A 21,953-nucleotide genomic window follows, 5' to 3' on the forward strand; every position below is an offset into this window, starting at 1 on the left:
CACTTCCGAGGGCGGGATTTATTTACAAAGACGGAAGCGTTCACCTACTCAGAGCGGCAAGTACAGCGAGTAGTCCGAGAGCGCCCACCGGCGGGCGGGGCGGCTGGTGCGGCCGATCATGGGCAGCTTCTGCACGTAGCGGGAGGCCGGGCTAGGCCCGTACGGCGCGGGGAACGCAGTCTGGAAAAGGCGCCCGCGGCAGCGCCTCCCAGCCTGCCGCCCGGCGATGATGAAACGAAAGTGCGGGGCGCCGCGCGGGGCGAAACGGCTCTTCTGGAAGACGTCGCGGGTGCCGGTCCCGGGGCCCTGCTGCCGGGGTGCCCCGCGCGCGCGATGCACGCGCGGCAGGGGCCTGCTCTCAGAGGCCCCTGGCCCAGAGGCCGACGTGGGGCCGCCTCCGCCGCTGCCCCGGGGGCTCTCGTCGCCCTGCGGGCTGACCATGGCGCTTGCCGTCAGCTGCGGCATCTTCCGCACCGAGTCCGGGGCTGTCGCTGGCTCCTTCTTGTCCCCGGGCGGCCGCGGAGCGGTGGGTGCAGGCTGGCCGGTGCCGAAGCGTGTGGCCAAGCTGTCACCGAAGAAGGCGTAGAGCTCCCGGTAGATGTCCGCCAGGGTCACCGAAAGAGAAGGGTCCTCCTGCCCCGCTCCCCCTGGCGGCAGCGGGAGACCGGACCCAAAGCTGGGCTCTGCACCGCCCCCGGAGGACGACTCTTGCAAGAGAAGGCTATCCCATGGCAGGTCGTCCAGGCGCCGGCACCCCCTGCCACCTGGGCCACCCCTGTTGGGCTCTGCTGCCTGGGCCTTCATCTTCAGCAGTCGCTCTACGGCCACCTGTAAACGCCAAGGACTAAGATAGGCAAAAAATTCGAGGAACCTAGGCCCATCAAATATTCCAAAGTAAGCCTGCTTGGCTGCTAAGCTCATGCAGGGAAGGGAGGCTGGAAAAGGATGGTACTCACCAGAATGGCTCCATAGACTTTGTGCCCATCTGCTTTGACCTGTGCATTAGATACTGAATAATCATCCAGCACAGCCTGCAAGTTTGTCCAGTACGTGGACAGGTGTGGGTACAGGACTCGTTCCACTGCCTGGAAGGAAGAGAAGCAATGCAGTTAGCATCTCTTTGACACTTATTCCCTCTCTAGGACCCTTTCCCATGAAACACCTACCTTTATTTCTGATCCTAGACAGAGCTCAATCTTCCTAAATTCCCTGACTGGCATATTCAGCCATACATTTATTTGGAACCTACTGTATACCTAAGCTAGGCATTGGGAATAAAGGTACAAAGGTAGACAATAAAGTGTCACAAAAAAGGTAGACAATAAAAAGTGTACCCAGTATCACTACCCTGTGTGCCAAGGGCTAAAACAATGCTCATTGCTAACAACTCCAAAATTTAGTTTCCATACTGCTACCCCATACAATCAGGCAAGTACTGGTTTCACTGAGATGTAAACTGAGACTCAGTTCAAAGTAAAAACCACCAACCAGAGACTTGGACTCTGATTATACAATTTAAAATCCTGTGATTGGCCAGGCGCAGTGGCTCACGTCTGTAATCCCAGCACTTTGGGAGGCCGAGGCTGAGACCTCCTGAAGTCAGGAGTTCAAGACCAGCATGACCAACAAGGTGAAACCCCATCTCTACCAAAAATACAAAAATTAGCTGGGCGTGGTGGCAGGTGCCTGTAGTCCTAGCTACTAGGAAGGCTGAGACAGGAAAATTGCTTGAACCCAGGAGGTGGAAATTGCAGTGAGCCAAGACCGCACCACTGCACTCCAGCCTGGACGATGGAGCGAGACTTCATCTCAAAAAAAAAAATCCTGTGATTAATTTGGGGGAAAGCAAAACTTCAAATAAATGACGTTTGTGATGGGCTTTGATGGATGAGGCAGAGTTCTGTGGTCATTCATCCACAGCACGAACATTTGAAAGTGTTGACAAAATTGTCAAATTCCTAAAAAATACAACTTACTGCTGACTTGAGAATATGAAAGCTTCAATAATTCTGTAACTATGGAAGACACTGAAACAGTAGTTAAGAATTAACTATAAAGAGGCCGGGCACGGTAGCTCACGCATATAATCCCAGCACTTCGGAAGGCGAGGTGGGTGGCTCACGAGGTCAGGAGTTCAAGACCAGCCTGGCCAAGATGATGAAACCCTGTCTCTACTAAAAATACAAAAATTAGATGGGCGCAGTGGCAGGTGCCTGTAATCCCAACTACTTGGGAGGCTGAGGCAGGAGAATCACTTGAACTCAAGGGGCGGAGCTTGCAGTGAGCCAAGATCACACCACTGCCACCCTGGGCGGCAAAGTGAGACTCCATCTCAAAAAAAAAAAAAAAAAAAAAGAATTAACTATAAAGAAAATACTGGCTGGGTGCGGTGGCTCACACCTGTAATCCTAGCACTTTGGGAGGCCTAGGTGGGCAGATCAGGAGGTCAGGAGTTCGAGACTAGCCTGGCCAACACAGTGAAACCCTGTCTCTATTAAAAAATACAAAAAATTAGCTGGGTATGATGGTGGACACCTGTAATCCCAGCTACTTGGGAGGCTGAGGCAGGAGAATCGCTTGAATCCAGGAGGCAGAGGTTGCAGTGAGCCGAGGTCACGCCATTGCACTCCAGCCCGGGCAAAAGAAAAGAAAAGAAAAGAAAATACCATGCCAGAATTTACAAAGGTCTACAGACACTCAAGAAAAAGATGGGCCAGGTGCAGTGCCTCACACTTGTAATCCCAGCACTTTGGGAAGGCCAAAGGATCACTTAAACCAAGGAGTCTGAGACCAGCCTGGGCAATGTAGGAGGACATCATCTCTATTAAATAAAGAAAAAGATGATCTAAATCTTATGAAAGTAAATATAAAAAAGAAATACTCCCTAAGTCATTCTATCAGGCCAGTGATTCTAAAACCAGACAAGGACAGTACATGAGAGGAAACGTGTTTAATTTCACTTATGAATATAGGTAAACCCTTTTAATATTTAGAAGACCCAAAAGGAATTAAAATGCATTACAGTCCAATAAAAGTTTTGGATTTTTTTTTACAACTATCCCATGACCCAGTTGAGTGTATCATGGAACTATAAAGATTGTTTACTATCAGGAAATCTGTAATAACATTGGCAAATAAAAGCTGAAAAGCCTTAGGATCATTTCAAAACATGCAGAAAAAGCATTTTATAAAAACCCAATATAAATTGATAAAATTAAGACTACAGGCCTGGTGCCGTGGCTCACGTCTATAATCCCAGCACTTTGGGAGGATAAGGCGGGCAGATCATGAGGTCAGGATATCGAGACCATCCCAGCTAACACAGTGAAACCCTATCTCTATTAAAAATGCAAAAAAATTAGCTGGGCGTGGTGGCGGGCACCTGTAGTCCCAGCTACTCTCAGGAGGTTGAGGCGGAGAATGGCGTGAACCCGTGAGGCAGAGCTTGCAGTGAGCCGAGATGGCGCCACTGCACTCCAGCCTGGGTGACAGAGCAAGACTCCGTCTCAAAAAAAAAAAACCCTCAAAAAAATTAAGAGTATATATATACATACACACGTATATATATATACACACATATATATACACACATGTATATGTGTGTGTGCGTGTGTGTGTGTGTGTGTGTATATATATATATTTTTTTTTTTTCTGTGTGTGACAGGGTCTAGCTCTGTCGCCCAGGCTGGAGTGTAGTGGAATGATCGTGGCTCACTGCGGCCTCAACGACATGGGCTCAAGCAATCCTCCCACCTCAGCCTCCCAAGTAGCTGGGACTACAGGTATATGCCACCACACCCCACTAATTTCCTTTTTTATAGAGGCAGGGCTGCTGCCTGGGCCTTCATCTTCAGCAGCCGCTCTACAGCCACCTATAAGAGCCAAGGACTAAGATAGGCAAAAAATTTGAGGAACCTGGGCCCATCAAATATTCCAAAGTAAGCCTGCTTGGCTGCTAAGCTCATGCAGGGGAGGCTGGAAGGGGATGGTACTCATCCTGGTACCAGCCAGGATGGTCTCGATCTCCTGACCTCATGATCCACCTGCCTCAGCGTCCCAAAGTGCTGGGATTACAGACGTGAGCCACAGCGCCAGGCCTATATTCTTAATTTTATTCACCATGTTGCCCAAGCTGGTCTTAAACTCCTGGGCTCAAGCAATCCACCCACCTCGGCATCCCAAAGTACTGGGATTACAGGTGGAGCCACTGACCCTGTCCATAATTTTCCTTTTTTCTTTTTTTTCTTTTCTTTTCTTCTTGAGATGGAGTTTCGCTCTTATTGCCCAGGCTGGACTGCAATGGCGCGATCTTGGCTCACCACAACCTCCACCTTCCTGGGTTCAAGCAATTCTCCTGCCTCAGCCTCCAGAGTAGCTGGGATTACAGGCATGGCCACCTTGCCCAGCTAATTTTGTATTTTTAGCAGAGACAGGGTTTCTCCATGTGGGTTAGGCTGGTCTCAAACTCCCAACTTCAGGTGATCCGCCGGCCTCAGCCTCCCAAAGTGCTGGGATTACAGGCGTGAGTGAGCCACCCACTATGCCCAGCCAACCCTGGCCATAATTTTCTTAATCTGAGAAAGAGTAGCTACCTGTACACACACAGTAAACATCACCCTAAATGGGAAAGGTTATTAGCACATCTTTTATAACTGGAAAGGAGACAAAGATATTCATCATCATGTGTATATAACATTAGTAATCCTAACAATAAGAAAAATAAAGGCATGCCGGGTGCGGTGGCTTACACCTGTAATCCCAGCACTTTGGGAGGCCAAGGCAGGCGGATCACCTGAGTTCAGGAGTTCAAGACCAGCCTGACCAACATGGAGAAAGCCGTCTCTACTAAAAATACAAAATTAGCCGGGAGTGGTGGCACATGCCTGTAATCCCAGTTACTTGGGAGGCTAAGGCAGGAGAATCGCTTGAACCTGGGAAGCGGAGGTTGCAGTGAGCCGAGATCGTGTCACTGCACTCCAGCCAGGGCGACAGAGCAAGACTCTGTCTCAAAAAACAAAAAAAAAGCCTGGCACAGTGGCTCACGCCTGTAATCGCAGCACTTTGGGAGGCCAAGGCTGGCGGATCACGAGGTCAGGAGATCGAGACCATCCTGGCTAACACGGTGAAACCGCATCTCTACTAAAAAATACAAAAAATTAGCCAAGCGTGGTAGCAGGCGCCTGTAGTCCCAGCTACTTGGGAGGCTGAGGGAGAAGAATGGCATGAACCTGCGAGGTGGAGCTTGCAGTGAGCCGAGATCACACCACTGCACTCCAACCTGGGCGACAGAGCAAGACTCCATCTCAAAAAAAAAAAAAAAAAAGGAAATAAAGCTGTCATTATTTATACATGATATATGATCATCTATATTAAAACCTCCAAAGAATCTATAATTAGCAATGATAGTTTAAGAAAGCAGCTGGACAGTACTTGCCTGCTGATTGTATAGGGTGGCAGTTTGCAAACTGTAAATTTATGTTGCTAACAATAAGCATTACATATGCCCTCTTAGCCCTTCACCCATATGACAGTGATAGCGGGGTCACTATTATCTGTCTTTATACCCTGTATGTATCCCCAGTGCTTAGCAAAGTAACTGGATAGTTTAGGAAGATAGGAATGTCAAAGTGAATTATATTTCTATACACGAGCAAGAAACTAACACCATAAAGACCCCATTACAACAGCATCGAAGGACAGCAAGAATCTAGGAATAGTTTGTGGGTTTTTTTTGTTGTTTGTTTGGTTTTTTTTTGAGACAGTCTCACTCTGTCACCCAGGCTGGATGGAGAGCAGCAATCTGGCTCACTTCAGCCTTGACCTCCCAGGATCAAACAATCCTCCCACCACAGCCTCCCAAGTAGCTGGGACGAAAGGTGCATGCCAATCACGCTAGGTTTTTTCTGTTTTTTGGGGTTTTTTTAAGATGCAGTTTCACTCTTGTTGCCCAGGCTGCAGTGCAATGGCATGATCTCGGCTCACCGCAACTACCTCCCAGGTTCAAGCAATTCTCTTGCCTCAGCTTCCCAAGTAACTGGGATTACAGGCACGCGCCACCACACCCGGTTAATTTTTGTGTTTTTAGTATAGACGGGGTTTCTCCATGTTGGTCAGGCTGGTCTTGAACTCCCGACCTCAGGTGATCTGCCCTCCTTGGCCTCCCAAAGTGCTGGGAATGCAGGTGCAAGACCACACCCGGACACACTTGGCTTTTTTCTTTTTTTTTTTTTTTTGAGACGGAGTCTGGCTCTGTTGCCCAGGCTAGAGTATAGTGGCACGATCTTGGCTCACTGCAACCTCCGCCTCCCGGGCTCAAGCCATTCTCCCTGCCTCAGCCTCCTGAGTAGCTGGGATTACAGGTGCCTGCCGACACGCCCAGCTCATTTTTTGTATTTTTGTAGAGATGGGATTACACCATGTAGGCCAGGCTGGTCTTGAACTCCTGACCTGAGGTGATCCCCCTGTCTTGGCCTCTCAAAGTGCTGGGATTACAGGCGTGAGCCACCACGCCCGGCTCACTTGGCTAATTTTTAAAATTTTTTGTAGAGATGGGATCTCACTATGTTGCCCAAGGTAGTGTTGAACTCTTAGGCTCAAGTGATCCTCCCACCTCAGCCTCCCAAAGCACTAGGATTACAGACATGAGCCACTGCACTAGGCAGAATTTTTTTTTCCTCTTTATTTCTTTTTCTTTTTGAGGTGGTATCTCACTCCGCTGCCCAGGGTTGAGTGCAATGGCACAATGTCGGTTCACTGAAACCTCCACCTCCTGGGTTCAAGCGATTCTCATGCCTCAGCCTCCAGAATAGCTGGGATTACAGGCATGTGCCATCATGCCCAGCTAATTTTTGTATTTTAGAAGAGACGGGTTTTTACCATGTTGGCCAGGCTGGTCTTGAACTCCTGACTTCAGATGATCCACCCACCTCAGTCTCCCAAAGTCCTGGGATTACAGGCATGAAACACCACACCCCCAGCCCTCTTTCTTTCTTTCTTTCTTTTTCCTTTGTATCTTGTTTCTATTTTTTGTCTTTTTCTTACTCTTTGTTTTTCTATAGTTTAGTCGATCCATAAAGAAACAACTTTTTAAAGTATGTGTAGGTTCTACTGAGGGAAATGATGAAAGCATCCCAGAAGCCTGTGAAGACCTAAATAAAAATGGAGATATAGGGGGAAGGGGCGGCAGGCGCCGTGTCCAGCCGGGAAGGTGGCAAGAAGCAGCCACTGAAACAGCCCAAGAAGCAGGCCAAGGAGATGGACGAGGAAGATAAGGCTTTCAAGCAGAAACAAAAAGAGGAGCAGAAGCTCGAGGAGCTAAAAGTGAAGGCCGCAGGGAAGGGGCCCTTGGCCATAGGTAGAATTAAGAAATCTGGCAAAAAGTAAGCTGTTCCTTGTGCCTGAGGAGATGGTGACCCTTTATTTCATCTATATTTAAACATCTGTATTCCCTGCCATAACATCCTTTGACACCTATAGCTGGAATTAAGGGTTGTCTTGGAGCTGCTATACATTTAAGAATAAACTTTTGTTTTAAAAAAAAAAAAAATGGAGATATAGGCCGGGCGCGGTGGCTCATGCCTGTAATCCCAGCACTTTGGGAGGCTGAGATGGGTGGATTCCCTGAGGTTGGGAGTTCGAGACCAGCCTGATGGGAGAAACCCCGTCTCTACTAAAAATACAAAATTAGCCGGGCATGGTGGCACATGCCTGGAATCCCAGCTACTTGGGAGGCTGAGGCAGGAGAATCGCTTGAACCTGGTCAGGGTGGAGGTTGTGGTGAGCCAAGATCATGCCATTGCACTCTAGTCTGAGCAACAAGAGCAAAACTCCATCTCAAAAAAAAAAAAAAAAATGGAGATATGATACCTTCGTGGACAGGATGACTTACTATCATGATATCACTCCCCTTCAAAATTAATCTAATACATTTGATGTAATTCCAATAAAAATCTCAAAAGTGGCCGGGCGTGGTGGCTCACGCCTGTAATTCCAGCACTTTGGGAGGCCAAGGCGGGTGGATCACAAGGTCAGGAGATCGAGACCATCCTGGCTAACACGGTGAAACCCCATCTCTACTAAAAACACAAAAAATTAGCCAGGTGTAGTGGCGGGTGCCTGTAGTCCCAGCTACTTGGGAGGCTGAGGCAGAAGAATTGAACCCAGGAAGCAGAGCTTGCAGTGAGCCGAGATTGCGCCACTGCACTCCATTCTGGGTGACAGAGCAAGACTCTGTCTCCAAAAAAAAAAAAAAAAAAAAAAAAGGTGTTGCCACTGTGATAGTATTAAAAGGTAGGATCTTTTATTTTTTTGAGATGGAGTTTCGCTCTTCTCGCCCAGGCTGGAGTGCAGAGGCACAAACTTGGCTCACTGCAGCCTCTGCCTCCTGGATTCAAGCAATTCTCTCGCCTCAACCTTCCGAGTAGCTGGGATTACAGGCATGTGCCACCATGCCCACCTAACTTGTATTTTTTTTTTTTTTTTTTTTGATACAGAGTCTCGCTCTGTTGCCCAGGCTGGAGTGCAGTAGTGCGATCTCAGCTCACTGCAAGCTCCGCCTCCTGGGTTCACGCCATTCTCCTGCCTCAGCCTCCCGAGTAGCTAGGACTACAGGCGCCCACTACCACGCCCGGCTAATTTTTTTGTATTTTTAGTAGTGAGGGAGTTTCACCGTGTTAGCCAGCATGGTCTCGATCTCCTGACCTCGTGATGTGCCTGCCTCGGCCTCCCAAAGTGCTGGGATTACAGGTATGAGCCACTGTGCCCGGCGCCAACACCTAATTTTTAAAGCACATAATCATTTGATAATTTCTATAGATGCTAAAAAGTCATGACAAAATTCAGTATCTATTCATGTGTAAAATGCTCAGTACAATAGGAATTGAAGGTATTTCTTAATGTGGTAATATAGAATGGGCAGGAATTTATAAAATGGGGGGACATCAGTATCTGTCATACAGGACTTTCGAAAGGGTAGGACATTTACATACAGAACTCAATACATGGCAGTGGCAGGCACACACCCTTTTGGAGATAAAGACACACAAGTACTATTTTTCTAACACAAATGGGAGTTCTTACGGCTCTGTCTGTGAGAAAGGCCGGGATGCTCACCTTCCAGCCAAGAGCATGCAGCCCCACCACAGCTCCATAGTGACAGCAGAGCGGCCGCACAGGATCTGCCAGGATCTTCTGCAGGGACAGCAGGATATGCTGATAGAGGCCACTTACAAGGTCGCCATGAGTCCTGTGGGAGCACCATTCAGTTAGTGAGGGGAATGAGGCACAGTGCCACCCAACAGGGCACAAGACAACACCAAGAGAATAGCATCTGTACGGCACACTCGGGCGTGCTGGGGTTAAGTGAAGAAGGCTGCCAGGGGTGACTGGCCTAGAACCTGAGGGCTGAAGAACCAATACCTTGGCGTATTTGTAATCCATTTTCAGAATCCCAGTGTGTCACAGCACACCAGCTAGGACGCTCTGAGGGAAAAGGTTTCCCATCTTCTCATAGACCCTCAAAGCCAGAGGCTTTGCCCCATTTCCTTACCCCAACCCACTTGGCTCTGCAGCAATCCCACCCTTTGCTCAGGTCTACGCCCAGTGGCTACCAAAAGATGTGGCTGAGCAGGAGGGCAGCGCCATCCCGCAGAGTCCAGTGGTCATTCAGGGGGTTGATGGAGGCAGCCAGTGGCTCCAGGACACAGTAGAGGACACTGCCCACCAGACAGCGGACATAGGGCCCCAAGCACAGGTGTGGATTCCGAAACAGGCTCCGTGCCACCTGCAGCAGCCGGTGCAGTTGCTCCAGGTCATGACTTACAGATTTCACCTGTTGGGAGAAGAGGGTAGCTTAGGGGAACATGAGGGGACAGGCAGGAGCCCACCATTCTGACAGCACTTGCCATGAGCCCTACACCTGCTGGGTCATCTCTTCCTTACAAAACACTCTCCCTGTCCCAGCCTGGTCACTTACCCCACTAACCACATAAACAAAGTAAGGCAGGAGCGCCCCGATCTTGGAGTTCGTCTGCAAGTCCTGGAGTGCAACCTAAAAGGAAGGGCCCAGACTGCATTGGATCCACCAGAAAACTGTAAAACATGAATATGGTATTCTTCTGGAAGGCAGTGTATCACCTTATTCATGTTTTACAATTTTAAATGTTCATATTCTTTGATTTAGCAATTCTATTTCTATAAATGTAACCTACAGAAACTCATTCACATATACCTGCATATGGCACGGAATACAACCTGAATGTCCAACGCATTTTTAACTGAGAAAGTCAATCTATAAAACCAGATGTTTAATATAATACCACTTAGGTTTTTATGAGAGTAATCATAGTTGATACAGAGGAAAAAAAGTAGGTGGAGGAACAGACTTTTCAGTTTCTTTTTCTCTTTTCTTTTTTTTCTTTGAGATGGAGTCTCGCTCTGTCGCCCAGGCTGGAGTGCAGTGACTCAATCTCAGCTCACTGCCACCTCTGCCTCCTGGGTTCAAGCGATTCTCCTGCCTCAGCCTCCCAAGTAGCTGGGATTACAGGCGCTTGCCACCACGCCCAGCTAACTTTTGTAATTTTTAGTACAGACAGGGTTTCACCATGTTGACCAGGCTGGTCTCAAATTCCTGGCCTCAAGCAATCCGCCCGACTCAGCCTCCCAAAGTGCTGGGATTACAGGCGTTAGCCACTGTGCCTGGCCCTCTCTCTTTTTTTTTTTTTTTTTTGAGATGGAGTCTCACTCTATTGCCCAGGCTGGAGTGCAGTGGCATGATCTCGGCTCATTGCAACCTCCGCCTCTTGGGTTCAAGCGATTCTCCTGCGTCAGCCTCGCGAGTAGCTGGGATTACAGATGCACGCCACCAAGCCTGACTAATTTTATGGTATTTTTAGTAGAAATGGAGTATCACCTTGTTGGCCAGGCTGGTCTCGAACTCCTGGCCTCACATGATCGGCCCACCTCGGCCTCCCAAAGTGCTGGGATTACAGGCGTGAGTCACCATACCTGGCCACTTTCTTTTTCTTTCTATGTTTTCATATCATATGTACGTCTACAGTAAACATATACTAGTATTTTTTTTTTTTTCTTTGAGACGGAATTTCGTTCTACCAGCCAGGCTGGAGTGCAGCAGCGCGATCTTTCTTTTGAGATGAAGCTTTGCTCTTGTTGCCCAGGCTGGAGTGCAATGGCGTGATATCGGCTCACAGCAACCTCCGCCTCCGGGTTCAAGCAATTCTCCTGCGTCAGCCTCCTGACTGGCTGGGATTACAGGCGTCCACCACCACACCTGGCTAATTTTTGTATTTTTAGAATTTTCTTTTTTAAATTTTTGTAATTTTAGAACTCCAGACTTCAGGTGATCCACCTGAGTGGCACGATCTTGACCCACTGCAACCTCTGCCTCCTGGGTTCCAGCAATTTTCCTGCCTCAGCCTCCCAAGTAGCTGGGATTACAGGCACCCACCACCATGCCTGGCTAATTTTGTATTATTAGTGAAGATGGGGTTTCACCACGTTGGCCAGTCTGGTCTCGAACTCCTGACCTCAAGTGATCCACCCACCTCTGCCTCCCAAAGTGCTGGGAGGCCAAGGAAGGATTGCTTGAGGGCAGGAGTTTCACCAGCCTGGGCAACACAGTGAGACCCTGTTGCTAAAAAAAAAAAAGAAAAAACTAGGCTCACACCTGTAATCCCAGCACTTTGGGAGACGGAGGCAGGTGGATCACCTGAGGTCAGGAGTTTGAGACCAGCCTGGCCAACACGATGAAACCCTGTCTCTACTAAAAATGCAAAAATTAGCCAGGCATGGTAGGACGCCCCTGTCATCCCAGTTACTTGGGAGGCTGAGATGGGAGAATTGCTTGAACCCAAGAGGCAGAGGCTGCAGTGAGCGAAGATCACACCACTGCACTCTAGCCTAGGTAACAGAGCAAGACCCCATCTCAAATTTAAAAAAATTTTTTTAAATTAAAATAATAAATAAAAATTTAAATATTCATAGAATTAGGCCAGGCACAGTGGTTCCCACCTGTCATCCCAGCACTTTGGGAGGCCGAGGTGGGCGGATCACCTGAGGTGTGGAGTTCGAGACCAGTCTGACCAACATGCTGAAATCCCGTCTCTATTAAAAATACAAGGCCGGGCGTGGTGGCTCACGCTTGTAATCCCAGCACTTTGGGAGGCCGAGGTGGGTGGATCACAAGGTCAGGAGATCAAGATCATCCTAGCTAACACGGTGAAACCCCGTCTCTACTAAAAAATACAAAAAACTAGCCGGGAGTGGTGGCGGGCACCTGTAGTCCCAGCTACTCGGGAGGCTAAGGCAGGAGAATGACGTGAACCCAGTAGACAGAGCTTGCAGTGAGCGGAGATCGCGCCACTGTACTCCAGCCTGGGCGACAGAGCAAGACTCCATCTCAAAAAAAATAACAAAAACCAAAATTAGCCAGACGTGCTGGCACATGCCTGTAATCCCAGCTAGTTAGGAGGCTGAGGCAGGAGAATCGCTTGAACCCGGGAGATGGAGGGTGTGGTGAGCTGAGATCGTGCCATGGGACTCCAGCCGGGGCAACAAGAGCGAAACTCCGTCTCAAAAAAAAGAAAAAACAAGTTCATAGAATTTATAAGTTCAAATTTGCGCCCCAACTTGGACCCACTTGCTCACCTTCATCAGTTGCGGATCATCCCCTAGCACAGCACGAGTCACCTGGTGATAGTACTTGAGAAGGTCATCCGTCAGTGAAGACACAGCACTGGGCACTGCCAGAGGACAGGCAGGAAGCAGGGACAGATGGAGAGCTGGCCCTCTCCCGGCCTTTCCAGCCTCCTCCCGCTCAACCACCATCCCCACACACCACCACAAGAAGCCTTTCAGTCAGGACAACCAGGGCAAGAGACTCCCACTGCTCTTAGGGTCTGCTCAGCCCTGACCATCTAGGCTCCGCACACCTCTGTGCTCTGTCCTGTCTTCCACCCACCCTCTGCCAGACATACTCCTGAGAGCTTCAGGCTCTGTGAAGCTCTGCTCAGCATACCCTGGGGGTGAAACACCGCCCCAGCATGCTGCCCAGACTTCCATCTTAGCATCCAACATGCTGCATCATGACTGGTTACAGGTCTGGGCTCCCACCTCCAGCTCTGAGCCCTCTATGCAGAGCCCAGTGCCCACTTAGACCACGGCACAAGGCAGGCATGGGTAAACACATGTTAGATGCGGACACGGGGACACACAGGCACCACCCTCACAACCTCGGGGGCACACAGGCACCACCCTCACAACCTAAGGGAGAAAATTCATCCCAAGGGCCTGTTTCCTACATCACCCCTTACCCGATCCTTGAGGTGCCAGGTTCCCTTTGCCATCCAGGTAGGAGACGTGAACTAGAAGCAGTGTAGAGAGATGTGTCAGCCTGGCGTTCTGCCCCTAGGAGTACTGCCTACCCCTCCAAGTTCTGCCTCTTCCACCAGCCAGCCCATCACCACTTCTCTTCACGGCCCAACTCCCATCCCCAACTCATGCAGGACCCCGGCAGCCACCTCTGACAGCTGTCTCGGCACAGCCTTTGGGGATGTTGGTAGCCAGGGCCAGCTCCACCAGGTTCACCTCTCGATCCTCCGGAAAGTAGAGTTCACCCTCCCTGGCGGGGCGCATGGGCAGTGCCTCCTGGGATCCGTAACCACATACAGCCTGAGGAAAAAGGGAATTGGAGAGCAGCCTGAATCCAGGGACGGAGCAGGTGTCAGGATCCAGGATGAGGCTCCACTGACCAGGGCAGAGAGCCCATGTTTGAGGGAAGTCCAGAAGTCCCAAGAAAAGTGGTGGAGGCCTGAGGCTCAGAGCCACCACTGGGGACTTGCCTGGAGCATCCTGGGCTCCTTGGGTCAAGGGAGAAAACATGGTCGCTCCTCCCATAACTGGAAGGGTCCTGAGCCCCACACCAAGCACTGGTCCTCCTTATTCACACTCACTCACTTTGAAAACTCACTAATGTCTTCTAAACATGGCCTTCCTGTCTCGTCTCACTGCTCCAGAAAAACCACACCATGGCCGGGTGCGGTGGCTCACGCCTGCAATCCCAGCACTTTGGGAGGCTGAGGCGGGCGGATCACGAGGTCAGGAGATCGAGACCATCCTGGCTAACACGGTGAAACCCCGTCTCTACTAAAAATATAAAAAATTAGCCGGGCGTGGTGGCGGGCGCCTATAGTCCCAGCTACTTGGAGGCTGAGGCAGGAGAATGGCGTGAACCCGGGAGGCAGAGCTTGCAGAGAGCCAAGATGGCAGAGAGCCAAGGTCGCGCCACTGCACTCCAGCCTGGGCAACAAAGCGAGACTCTGTCTCAAAAAAAAAAAACCCACACCATGAGGCCCTAACACAGCCTGAATGCCTTCTTTTCCTCTTGGCCTAGTTTAAGCCAAGCTCAAGTTCTTCACCACCCTTTAAGGCCCAGCTCTAGTCCCACCTCCTCCAAAAAGCTTTCTCTAACCTCTGGGCTCCCAGTGGCCTCCTCTCCCTCTTTTCTGAACACGTACCCCAGGTGGGCTGGGCCTAGCACCTGGTCTGCTGTTGCTATCAGTGTCTTACTTCTCTTATATGCGCGTTTGGTCTTTTTTTCTTTTTCTGTTTTGAGACAGAGTTTCGCTCTTTCACTCAGGCTGGAATGCAGTGGCATGATCTCGGCTCCCTGCAACCTCCGCCTTCCGGTTTTAAGCGATTCTCCTGCCTCAGCCTCCCAAGTAGTTGGGATTACAGGCGCCCGCAACCACACCCAGCTAATTTTTGTGTTTTTTTGTTTTTCTGACACGGAGTCCTGCTCTGTCGCCCAGGCTGGAGTGCAGTGGCGCAATCTCGGATCACTGCAACCTCTGCCTCCCAGGTTCAAGCGATTCTCCTACCTCAGCATCCTGAGTAGCTGGGGTTGGTTACAGGCGCCCACTGCCACGGCCAGCTAATTTTTGTATTTTTAGTAGAAATGGGGTTTCACCATGTTGGTCAGGTTGGTCTCAAACTCCTGACCTCGTGATCTGCCCGCCTCGGCCTCCCAAAGTGCTGGGATTTTAGGTATGAGCCCCTGAGCCCAGCCTTTTTTTTTTTTTCTTTTTTAGAGACAGGGTCTTGCTCTGTTCCCCAGGCTGGAGTGCAATCTCAGCTCACCGCAACCTCTGCCTCCTGGGTTCAAGCAATTCTCATGCCTCAGTTTCCTGATTAACTGGGACTGCAGACATGCACCACCAGGCCCAGCCAATTTTTGTATTTTTAGTAAAGAAGGGGTTTCGCCAAGTTGGCCAGGCTGGTCTTGAAGTCCTGGCCTCAAGTGATCTGCCCACCTCAGCTTCCCAAAGTGCTGGGATTACAGGCATGAGCCACCACGCCTGGCAGCGTTTGGGCTTAATGTCTCGCCACACTGCCAGCCCTGAACTGGACATGGAAGTGGCCTCATGCCACCTGAGCCCTCTGTGGCCTGCACCCCACTCACCTCCACGCTGCTCCATCTGAGGGCCCTGTTGAAGTCCTCAACCGTCAGCTTCCGGCGTTTGGTGTGCTTCATGAACTGAGAACTATTCTGGAAGGGAGGGAACAGAAGCCAGAGTCAAAGGATGTGGAGCAGGGAGCGTGGGAAACCCCAAATGAAGTGGGCCAGACTGGAGAGAAGGCAAACAGGAGACCACGCTTAGCGATCAGAAGCACAGATTCCGGCCGGGCGTAGTGGCTCACGCCTATAATCTCAGCACTTTGGGAGGCTGAGGTGGGCAGATCACGTGAGGTCAGGAGTTCGAGACCAGCCTGACCAACATAGTGAAACCCTGTCTCTACTAAAAGTACAAAAATTAGCCGGGTGTGGTGGCAGGCGCCTGTAATCCCAGCTACTTGGGAGGCTGAAGCAGGAGAATCGCTTGAACTCATGAGGCGGAGGTTGCAGTGAGCTGAGATCGTGCCATTGCACTCCAGCCTGGGGCACAAGAGTGAGACTTTGTCTCAAAAAAACAAAAAGTCTAGATTCCGTCTCTGTTCTTGTACAAAAACACCCCCAGGTGTCACATCTTCTGTCAACATCTCAGTTTCTCACATGTAGAACGTGAGTATGTACCCGCTCTGCCTGCCCAGCGGGGCTGCTGTGAGGAGCACATGGGAAGACGCCTGGCAAGCGCTTTGTCTGCTGGAGGCCCAGACAGCTACAAGTAGAGCTCTGTAAAGGCGTGGACCGTCTCTGTTGTATGGAGCAGGCACCCAGTGTACACTTGAGTAAATCAATGAGGGTAGAGGTTGGTAAAAAGGCAGGAACAAGGACAGTTGGAGGTATCAGGGGGTGAGGGGAGTGTACCTGCGTGGCCTCTCTCAGACGATAGCACACGTCCTCTGCGAGCAGTGCCGCCACCTCATCGCTCAGCTCCAGGCCCGTGCTCTCCGCCATGAGCCGGACAGACTCCCGAGGGATCTCCACAAACCGCCGCTCCTCTCGCTCCGACATGGCCCCAGTGGAGCTGGGAGTGGAGAAGAAAGATTGGAAAAGCTGCCCCAGTCTCCTGGAGAGCCCAGGAGTGTGACCCAAGACCCTCCACACCAGCCTTGCTGCTTGTGCTCTGGAGTTTCTGAACAAGGAGCTCTGAGTACCCAGACGAGGAAACTGAGGCTCAGAGAAGGAAACAGACTGGCCAGTGGGACAAGAACAGTGAAGCTAGAGAAAGTCCAGGCGTTGGGGTTCACAGAACTAGGTCCCATTCCTGCCCTGTCACTTTCTATGTGAATTTGGCCAAGGCCTTCATCAGTCTGAGCCCTTGTGTCCTGAACTGTAAAACAGGCACAATAATCCCTGCCCTCTCCAGCTCACAGGGTTGCTATGAAAATGAGACGATCGATATGGTTTGGCTGTGTCTCCACACAAATCTCACCTTGAATTGTAATAATCCCCAGGTGTCAAGGGCGGGACCAGGTGGAGATCACTGAATCAAGGGGCCAGTTTCCCCCATGCTGTTCTCCTGACAGTGAGTGAGTTCTCAAAAGATCTAATGGTTTCCCCCTTTTGCTCGATACTTCTCCTTGCCACGGCCACGTGAAGAAAGACATGTTTGCTTCCCCTTCCACCATGATTGTAAGTTTCCTGAGGCCTCCCTAGCACTGTGAGTCAATTAAACCTCTTTCCTTTATACACTACCCAGTCTTTTTTTTTTCTTTTTTTTTTTTTGAGTCTCGCTGTGTCGCCCAGGCTGGGGTGCAGTGGCACCATCTACGCTCACTGCAACCTCTGCCTCAAAGGTTCAAGCAATTCTCTGCCTCAGCCTCCCGAGTAGCTGGGATTACAGGTGCCCGCCACCATACCCGGCCAGCTAATTTTTGTTATTTATTATTATTATTTTTTGAGACAGAGTTTCATTCTTGTTGCCCCCCAACTCTCCTGCCTCAGCCTCCCAAGTAGCTGGGATTATAGGCACGTGCTACCAGGCCCAGCTAATTTTTGTATTTTTAGTAGAGACAGGGTTTCGCCATGTGGGCCAGGCTGGATAGTAGCTGGGCTTTCTGCCTATGTGTTTGGTCTTCCCCAGTTTGGCTGCAAGGCCTAAATGCAGGAACCTGTATTTTCACAGGATATGGCACAATAAGAACCCAACAAAAACAGTAGCTGATGACTCACTCCAACAACGCACACCACAATGAGAAGGTAGGCTCACATGCGCCAAAGTGAGGCATCAACACCTCAGACAGGAGGGCCCAGATCCACGATGACCCACCCAGGCACTGCCCCCACTACTCCTCTGGCAGGGATCAATGGGTCACCAGTGACGTCCAGGTCCCTACATCCAAGGGCAGCTATGTGGCTTCTGCGCAGCACTCCTCCCAATGGCTCCCCATTGTCTTTGAAATAAAGAACAAATTTGAACAACGGCTCTAGAAGCTCTGCATGTGCTGCCTACTTCTGCAACACCTCTTACCTCTTACCTCTTACTTTTGTGTTCTGCATTCCCACCTGTGGCCTCCTTTCATTTCCTTAAATACACCTATTTCCGGACCTTTGAACGCTGTTTTCTCCACTTGGAACTCTCTCCTCCCTGTCCTCCACCCCTAATCCCTTTGTCTAGTGAACTGCTACTCACTCCTTCAGATTTCAGTTCAAATGTCACTTGCTCAGGGATGTCTTCCTAGATTCCCCAATGTCCTTGCACTCTGCCTTCAAACCAGTTATAAGAATTTGTAGCCGGGCCCGGTGGCTCACGCCTCTAATCCCAGCATTTTCGGAGGCCAAGGTGGGCCTGCGCCACCACGCCCGGCTAATTTTTGTATTTTTAGTAGATACAGAGTTTCGCCATGGTAGCCAAGCTGGTCCGGAACTCCTGACTTCAGGTGATCCGCCCACCTCTGCCTTACAGGCATGGGAACACCGAGCCTGGCCCGACGACCGACGAGCTTTTTTTTTTTTTTTTTGGTCACCCAGGCTAGAGTACAGTGTGGCGTGATCTCGGCTCACTACAACTTCCACCTCCCTGGTTCAAGCAATTCTCCTGCCTCAGCCTCCCCAGTAGTTAGGACTACAGGCATACGCCGCCACGCCGGGCTAATTTTTTGTATTTTAGTAGAGACAGGGTTTCACCGTGTTGCCCAGGCTGGCCTTGAATTCCTGAGCTCAGGCAATCCGCCTGCCTCGGCCTCCCAAAGTGCTAGGATTACAGGCGTGAGCCACCGCGCCGGGCCACGAATAGCACTGTACTATGCCTGAGACATAGCTAAGTGCTTTATATGATTACTTCACTATATCCTCAATAATAAGATATTATTATGTATCTCGTCTATTTCACAGGCAAGGAAATCAAAACTCAGAGGTTAAATGTTCCATTACTTCTCCAAGATCACGAAGTAAGCACTGAGTAAGTAGTGAGGGGGAGCAGGGACTCAACCCCTTGCTCCTAATCATTACTCTAGGCCGCTTCAGGAGCCGCCAGCTGTGTGGGGAACAAGGCCTGACTCCCAGCCCAAAGACATGGGTTGGAGACCCACCCCTCGGTGACCCGAGACCCGCAAATAGATCACTGTGAAGCTGCAATTTCCCTATCTGTAAACTGGGAGTATTTAGTCCACCCGCGCGAAAGGCGCGGAGGAAGTTTCCTATTATATGCCAGTACACGAAGTCTAGACTGTGACCAAAGTCTCCCGCTCTTCAGCCACCTCTCCTCCGCATCCTCAGCCACTAGTCAAGCTGGCGAAGAGGCGTGGGAACTGACCTCCGCGGGCCGGGCCTCGGCGACGCGCATCCTCCCACCCGGCCTCGCCCAGCCCAGATCGAGAGTGGGGGGGTTCGGGGGGAGGAGGTCAAGGGTCACTGAACTTGGGTCACGTGGTCTGCCAAGGGGGCGGGCCCCCGCGGAGCGGGCTCCAAGGCCGGTGAGTAAGCGGTCGGCGGCGGGAATGGGGAGTCCTTGGACCAGAGCAGGGCCTGCTCACCTGAAGACCCTGGCGTGGCGAAGGCTGCTACGGAGACGACGGCAGCGGGGGCGGCGGCAGCGGCGCCCACTCACCAGCTCACTAATTCCCTCTCTGGGGGCCCCGGCCCCGCCCTCCACAAGTACAGCCAATCGGCGGGCGCCTTGGAAAGTTTCCGGCCCTCTAGGAGGTTTCCTGGCTCCTGATTGGCTAGTGTGAACAGCCTGTAGAGACCGGCGGTCACGAGACGCTGAAGAGTCGTGCTTCTTAAAGCAACCTCTCTTGCTACGTTTGCGAGTAGGTGTGTATTATGTTTTGACACACGTTTAATAAGCATATTTTATTTTTTTACTCATCCCAGTAGTCACGAGGAAATAAACAATCTCAAGGACAGCGTCTTCATTTTCTTTGTCTGGTTTGCTCTCGAGTTTCTGAGCACCTGCATTTTCGCGGCTGAAGCAAAGCTTTAGATTTTGATGTCTGGCTTAGTTTTCCTGCCCAGCCTACCTCCCCAACATCGCATACCACTTCCCCTTCCTGAAGGGATAGATGGGGCTCTCGGTAGGTGCTCTCTGCAAGCAGAGGGGACTTCTTTTAAAGATTTTTTTTTTTTTTTTAATCAGTGTTGACCAGGTTGGCCTTGAACGTGTAGCCTCGCCTCCCCGCGTGCCAGGGCAACCGGCCTGAGCCAGCGCGGCTCCCAGCAGAGGGGACTTCTGACCGAGCCGAACATCCCGTGCAAGCTCCGGACTCCAGGGTTCTGCTCTTTCTGCGCCTACCTCGCATTCTGCCCAAGCCTGTGAACCAAATACAAGCCCTGGCCTGCCTTGCCTTGCATGACCGTTGGACACGCACTCTGACAGCTCTTTCTCCAACTCCCACTGCCATAGCAGCTACTTGGGCAGTTCTCAATTGATAAGCAGTGGGCTTAGTGAGTAAAGGATGGTATTTGGAGTCAGACCGAGCTGGGTTAAAATTCTGACACTGCCTTTGGGCAAATTACCTAATATGGGGTAATAATGCACACTTCACACGGTTGTTGTAAATTAGTGTCTGAGAGTCTCTGGCAGAGTTGGAGGTTAAACTTTCTTTCCTGGCCGGGCGCGGTGGCTCACGCCTGTAATCCCAACACTTTGGGAGTCCGAGGCGGGCAGATCACCTGAGGTCGGGAGTTCGAGACCAGCCTGATCAACATGGAGAAAAACCATCTCTACTAAAAATACAAAATTAGCTGGATGTGGTGGCACACGCCTGTATAACCAGCTACTCGGGAGGCTGAGGCAGGAGAATCGCTTGAACCCAAGAGGCGGAGGTTGTGGTGAGCCGAGATCGCACTACTGCACTCCAGCCTGGGCAACAAGAGTAAAACTCAGTCTCCAAAAAAAAAAAAAAAGAAAAAGAGAAACTTTCTTTCCCTCATACGTCACAAGGCATACAGTAAATTCCTTTAGGTTCACCCAAGATGGGGTAGTTCGCACTGGGTGAACTATGGGAGCATAAGAGAGCACGAATGTACACATTCTCTCTCTTCCCCCCTCTCGGCTAGATGGTGCTGCCGCTGGAAAAGAAAATCCTAGGCCGGGCGCGGTGGCTCAAGCCTGTAATCCCAGCACTTTGGGAGGCGGAGACGGGTGGATCACGAGGTCAGGAGATCGAGACCATCCTGGCTAACACGGTGAAACCCCGTCTCTACTAAATATTACAAAAAACTAGCCGGGCGAGGTGGCGGGTGCCTGTAGTCCCAGCTACTCGGGAGGCTGAGGCAGGAGAATGGCGTGAACCCGGGAGGCGGAGCTTGCAGTGAGCCGAGATCTGGCCACTGCACTCCAGCCTGGGCGTCAGAGCAAGACTCCGTCTCAAAAAAAAAGAAAATCCTCTGGGAACAGAGCTGGCAAAGCCAGATGGATGCCACTATGGTTGTCATGGCAACCCCACCAAAGGAGAATGTGACCCTGCTGAGTCTCTTCTAGTTATATTCAGAACCATATTAGAAGTGGTTTCAAGTGTCTGCCCACCTGTGCGTTAAGAGAAAGAAGGGCCTCTCCTCTAAGGTCTGACTGAGCCTGAAGTCAGCTTAGCCAGACCTGGGCAGCCGGCAGACCTCCTTGCTTAGGTTGACTGTTCTGGACAAACATCAGCAACCTTGGAGACACTAAAAGATGGGAGGGAGGCCGAGACTGCCAGGGACCTGTTAGATGTAGTGAACCTGTATCCACCCTGTTTGGAGCTCATTTGCTCCCAATCCGAGTGGAGGCAGGGACCAGGGAAGGCAGTAGTGAGACCTCCATGACCACAGATGGGAGAAAGGTGGCTCGCTCTACACACCCAGCGCCTGGCAAGAACTATGATGGCTTTGTTGTGACACTTTTTTTTTTCCTTTTTTTGAGACAGAGTAGCACCCTGTCACCCAGACTGGAGTGCAATGGCACAATCTTGGCTCACTGCAACCTCCGCCTCCCAGGTTCAAACGATTCTCCGGCCTCAGCCTCCCAAGTAACTGGGATTACAGGCACTCGCCACCACAGCCAGCTAATTTTTTTTTA

The 21,953-nt window shown here is 50.8% G+C and overlaps 2 protein-coding genes and 1 long non-coding RNA gene across 4 annotated transcripts; 2 read left to right on the top strand and 1 right to left on the bottom strand.

Annotated features, from left to right (window-relative positions):
- Positions 1-3: 3 nt before the first annotated feature.
- Positions 4-19,533, bottom strand: TAF6L (TATA-box binding protein associated factor 6 like). 2 transcript variants are annotated; one of them, XM_007995180.3, is made up of 11 exons: positions 19,432-19,533; positions 16,322-16,481; positions 15,476-15,562; positions 13,536-13,686; positions 13,329-13,379; positions 12,664-12,758; positions 9,974-10,048; positions 9,609-9,829; positions 9,112-9,244; positions 957-1,085; positions 4-828 (listed from the first exon to the last, which is right to left on the bottom strand). In XM_007995180.3, exons 2-11 carry the CDS (start codon positions 16,466-16,468, stop codon positions 49-51), a joined length of 1,869 nt encoding a protein of 622 aa, XP_007993371.1. In that variant the 5' UTR covers positions 16,469-16,481; positions 19,432-19,533; the 3' UTR covers positions 4-48. The 2 variants fall into 2 exon arrangements, with proteins under 2 accessions (XP_007993371.1, XP_007993376.1); XM_007995185.3 differs by lacking the exon at positions 19,432-19,533 and adding an exon at positions 19,212-19,289.
- On the top strand, positions 6,743-7,681 carry LOC119624357 (translation machinery-associated protein 7-like). The gene is made up of 2 exons (XM_073022533.1): positions 6,743-6,748; positions 7,171-7,681. The coding sequence occupies exons 1-2, from the start codon at positions 6,743-6,745 to the stop codon at positions 7,381-7,383; spliced, it is 219 nt and encodes a 72-aa protein (XP_072878634.1). The 3' UTR covers positions 7,384-7,681.
- Positions 19,534-19,604: 71 nt separating the features above from the next.
- On the top strand, positions 19,605-20,368 carry LOC140711684 (uncharacterized). Its single transcript, XR_012092951.1, has 2 exons — positions 19,605-19,711; positions 20,034-20,368. It is a non-coding gene; the product is annotated as an uncharacterized lncRNA (long non-coding RNA).
- Positions 20,369-21,953: the final 1,585 nt, after the last annotated feature.

The sequence above is a fragment of the Chlorocebus sabaeus genome, chromosome 1 (assembly GCF_047675955.1).
Source record: "Chlorocebus sabaeus isolate Y175 chromosome 1, mChlSab1.0.hap1, whole genome shotgun sequence".
NCBI classification, from domain to species: domain Eukaryota; kingdom Metazoa; phylum Chordata; class Mammalia; order Primates; family Cercopithecidae; genus Chlorocebus; species Chlorocebus sabaeus.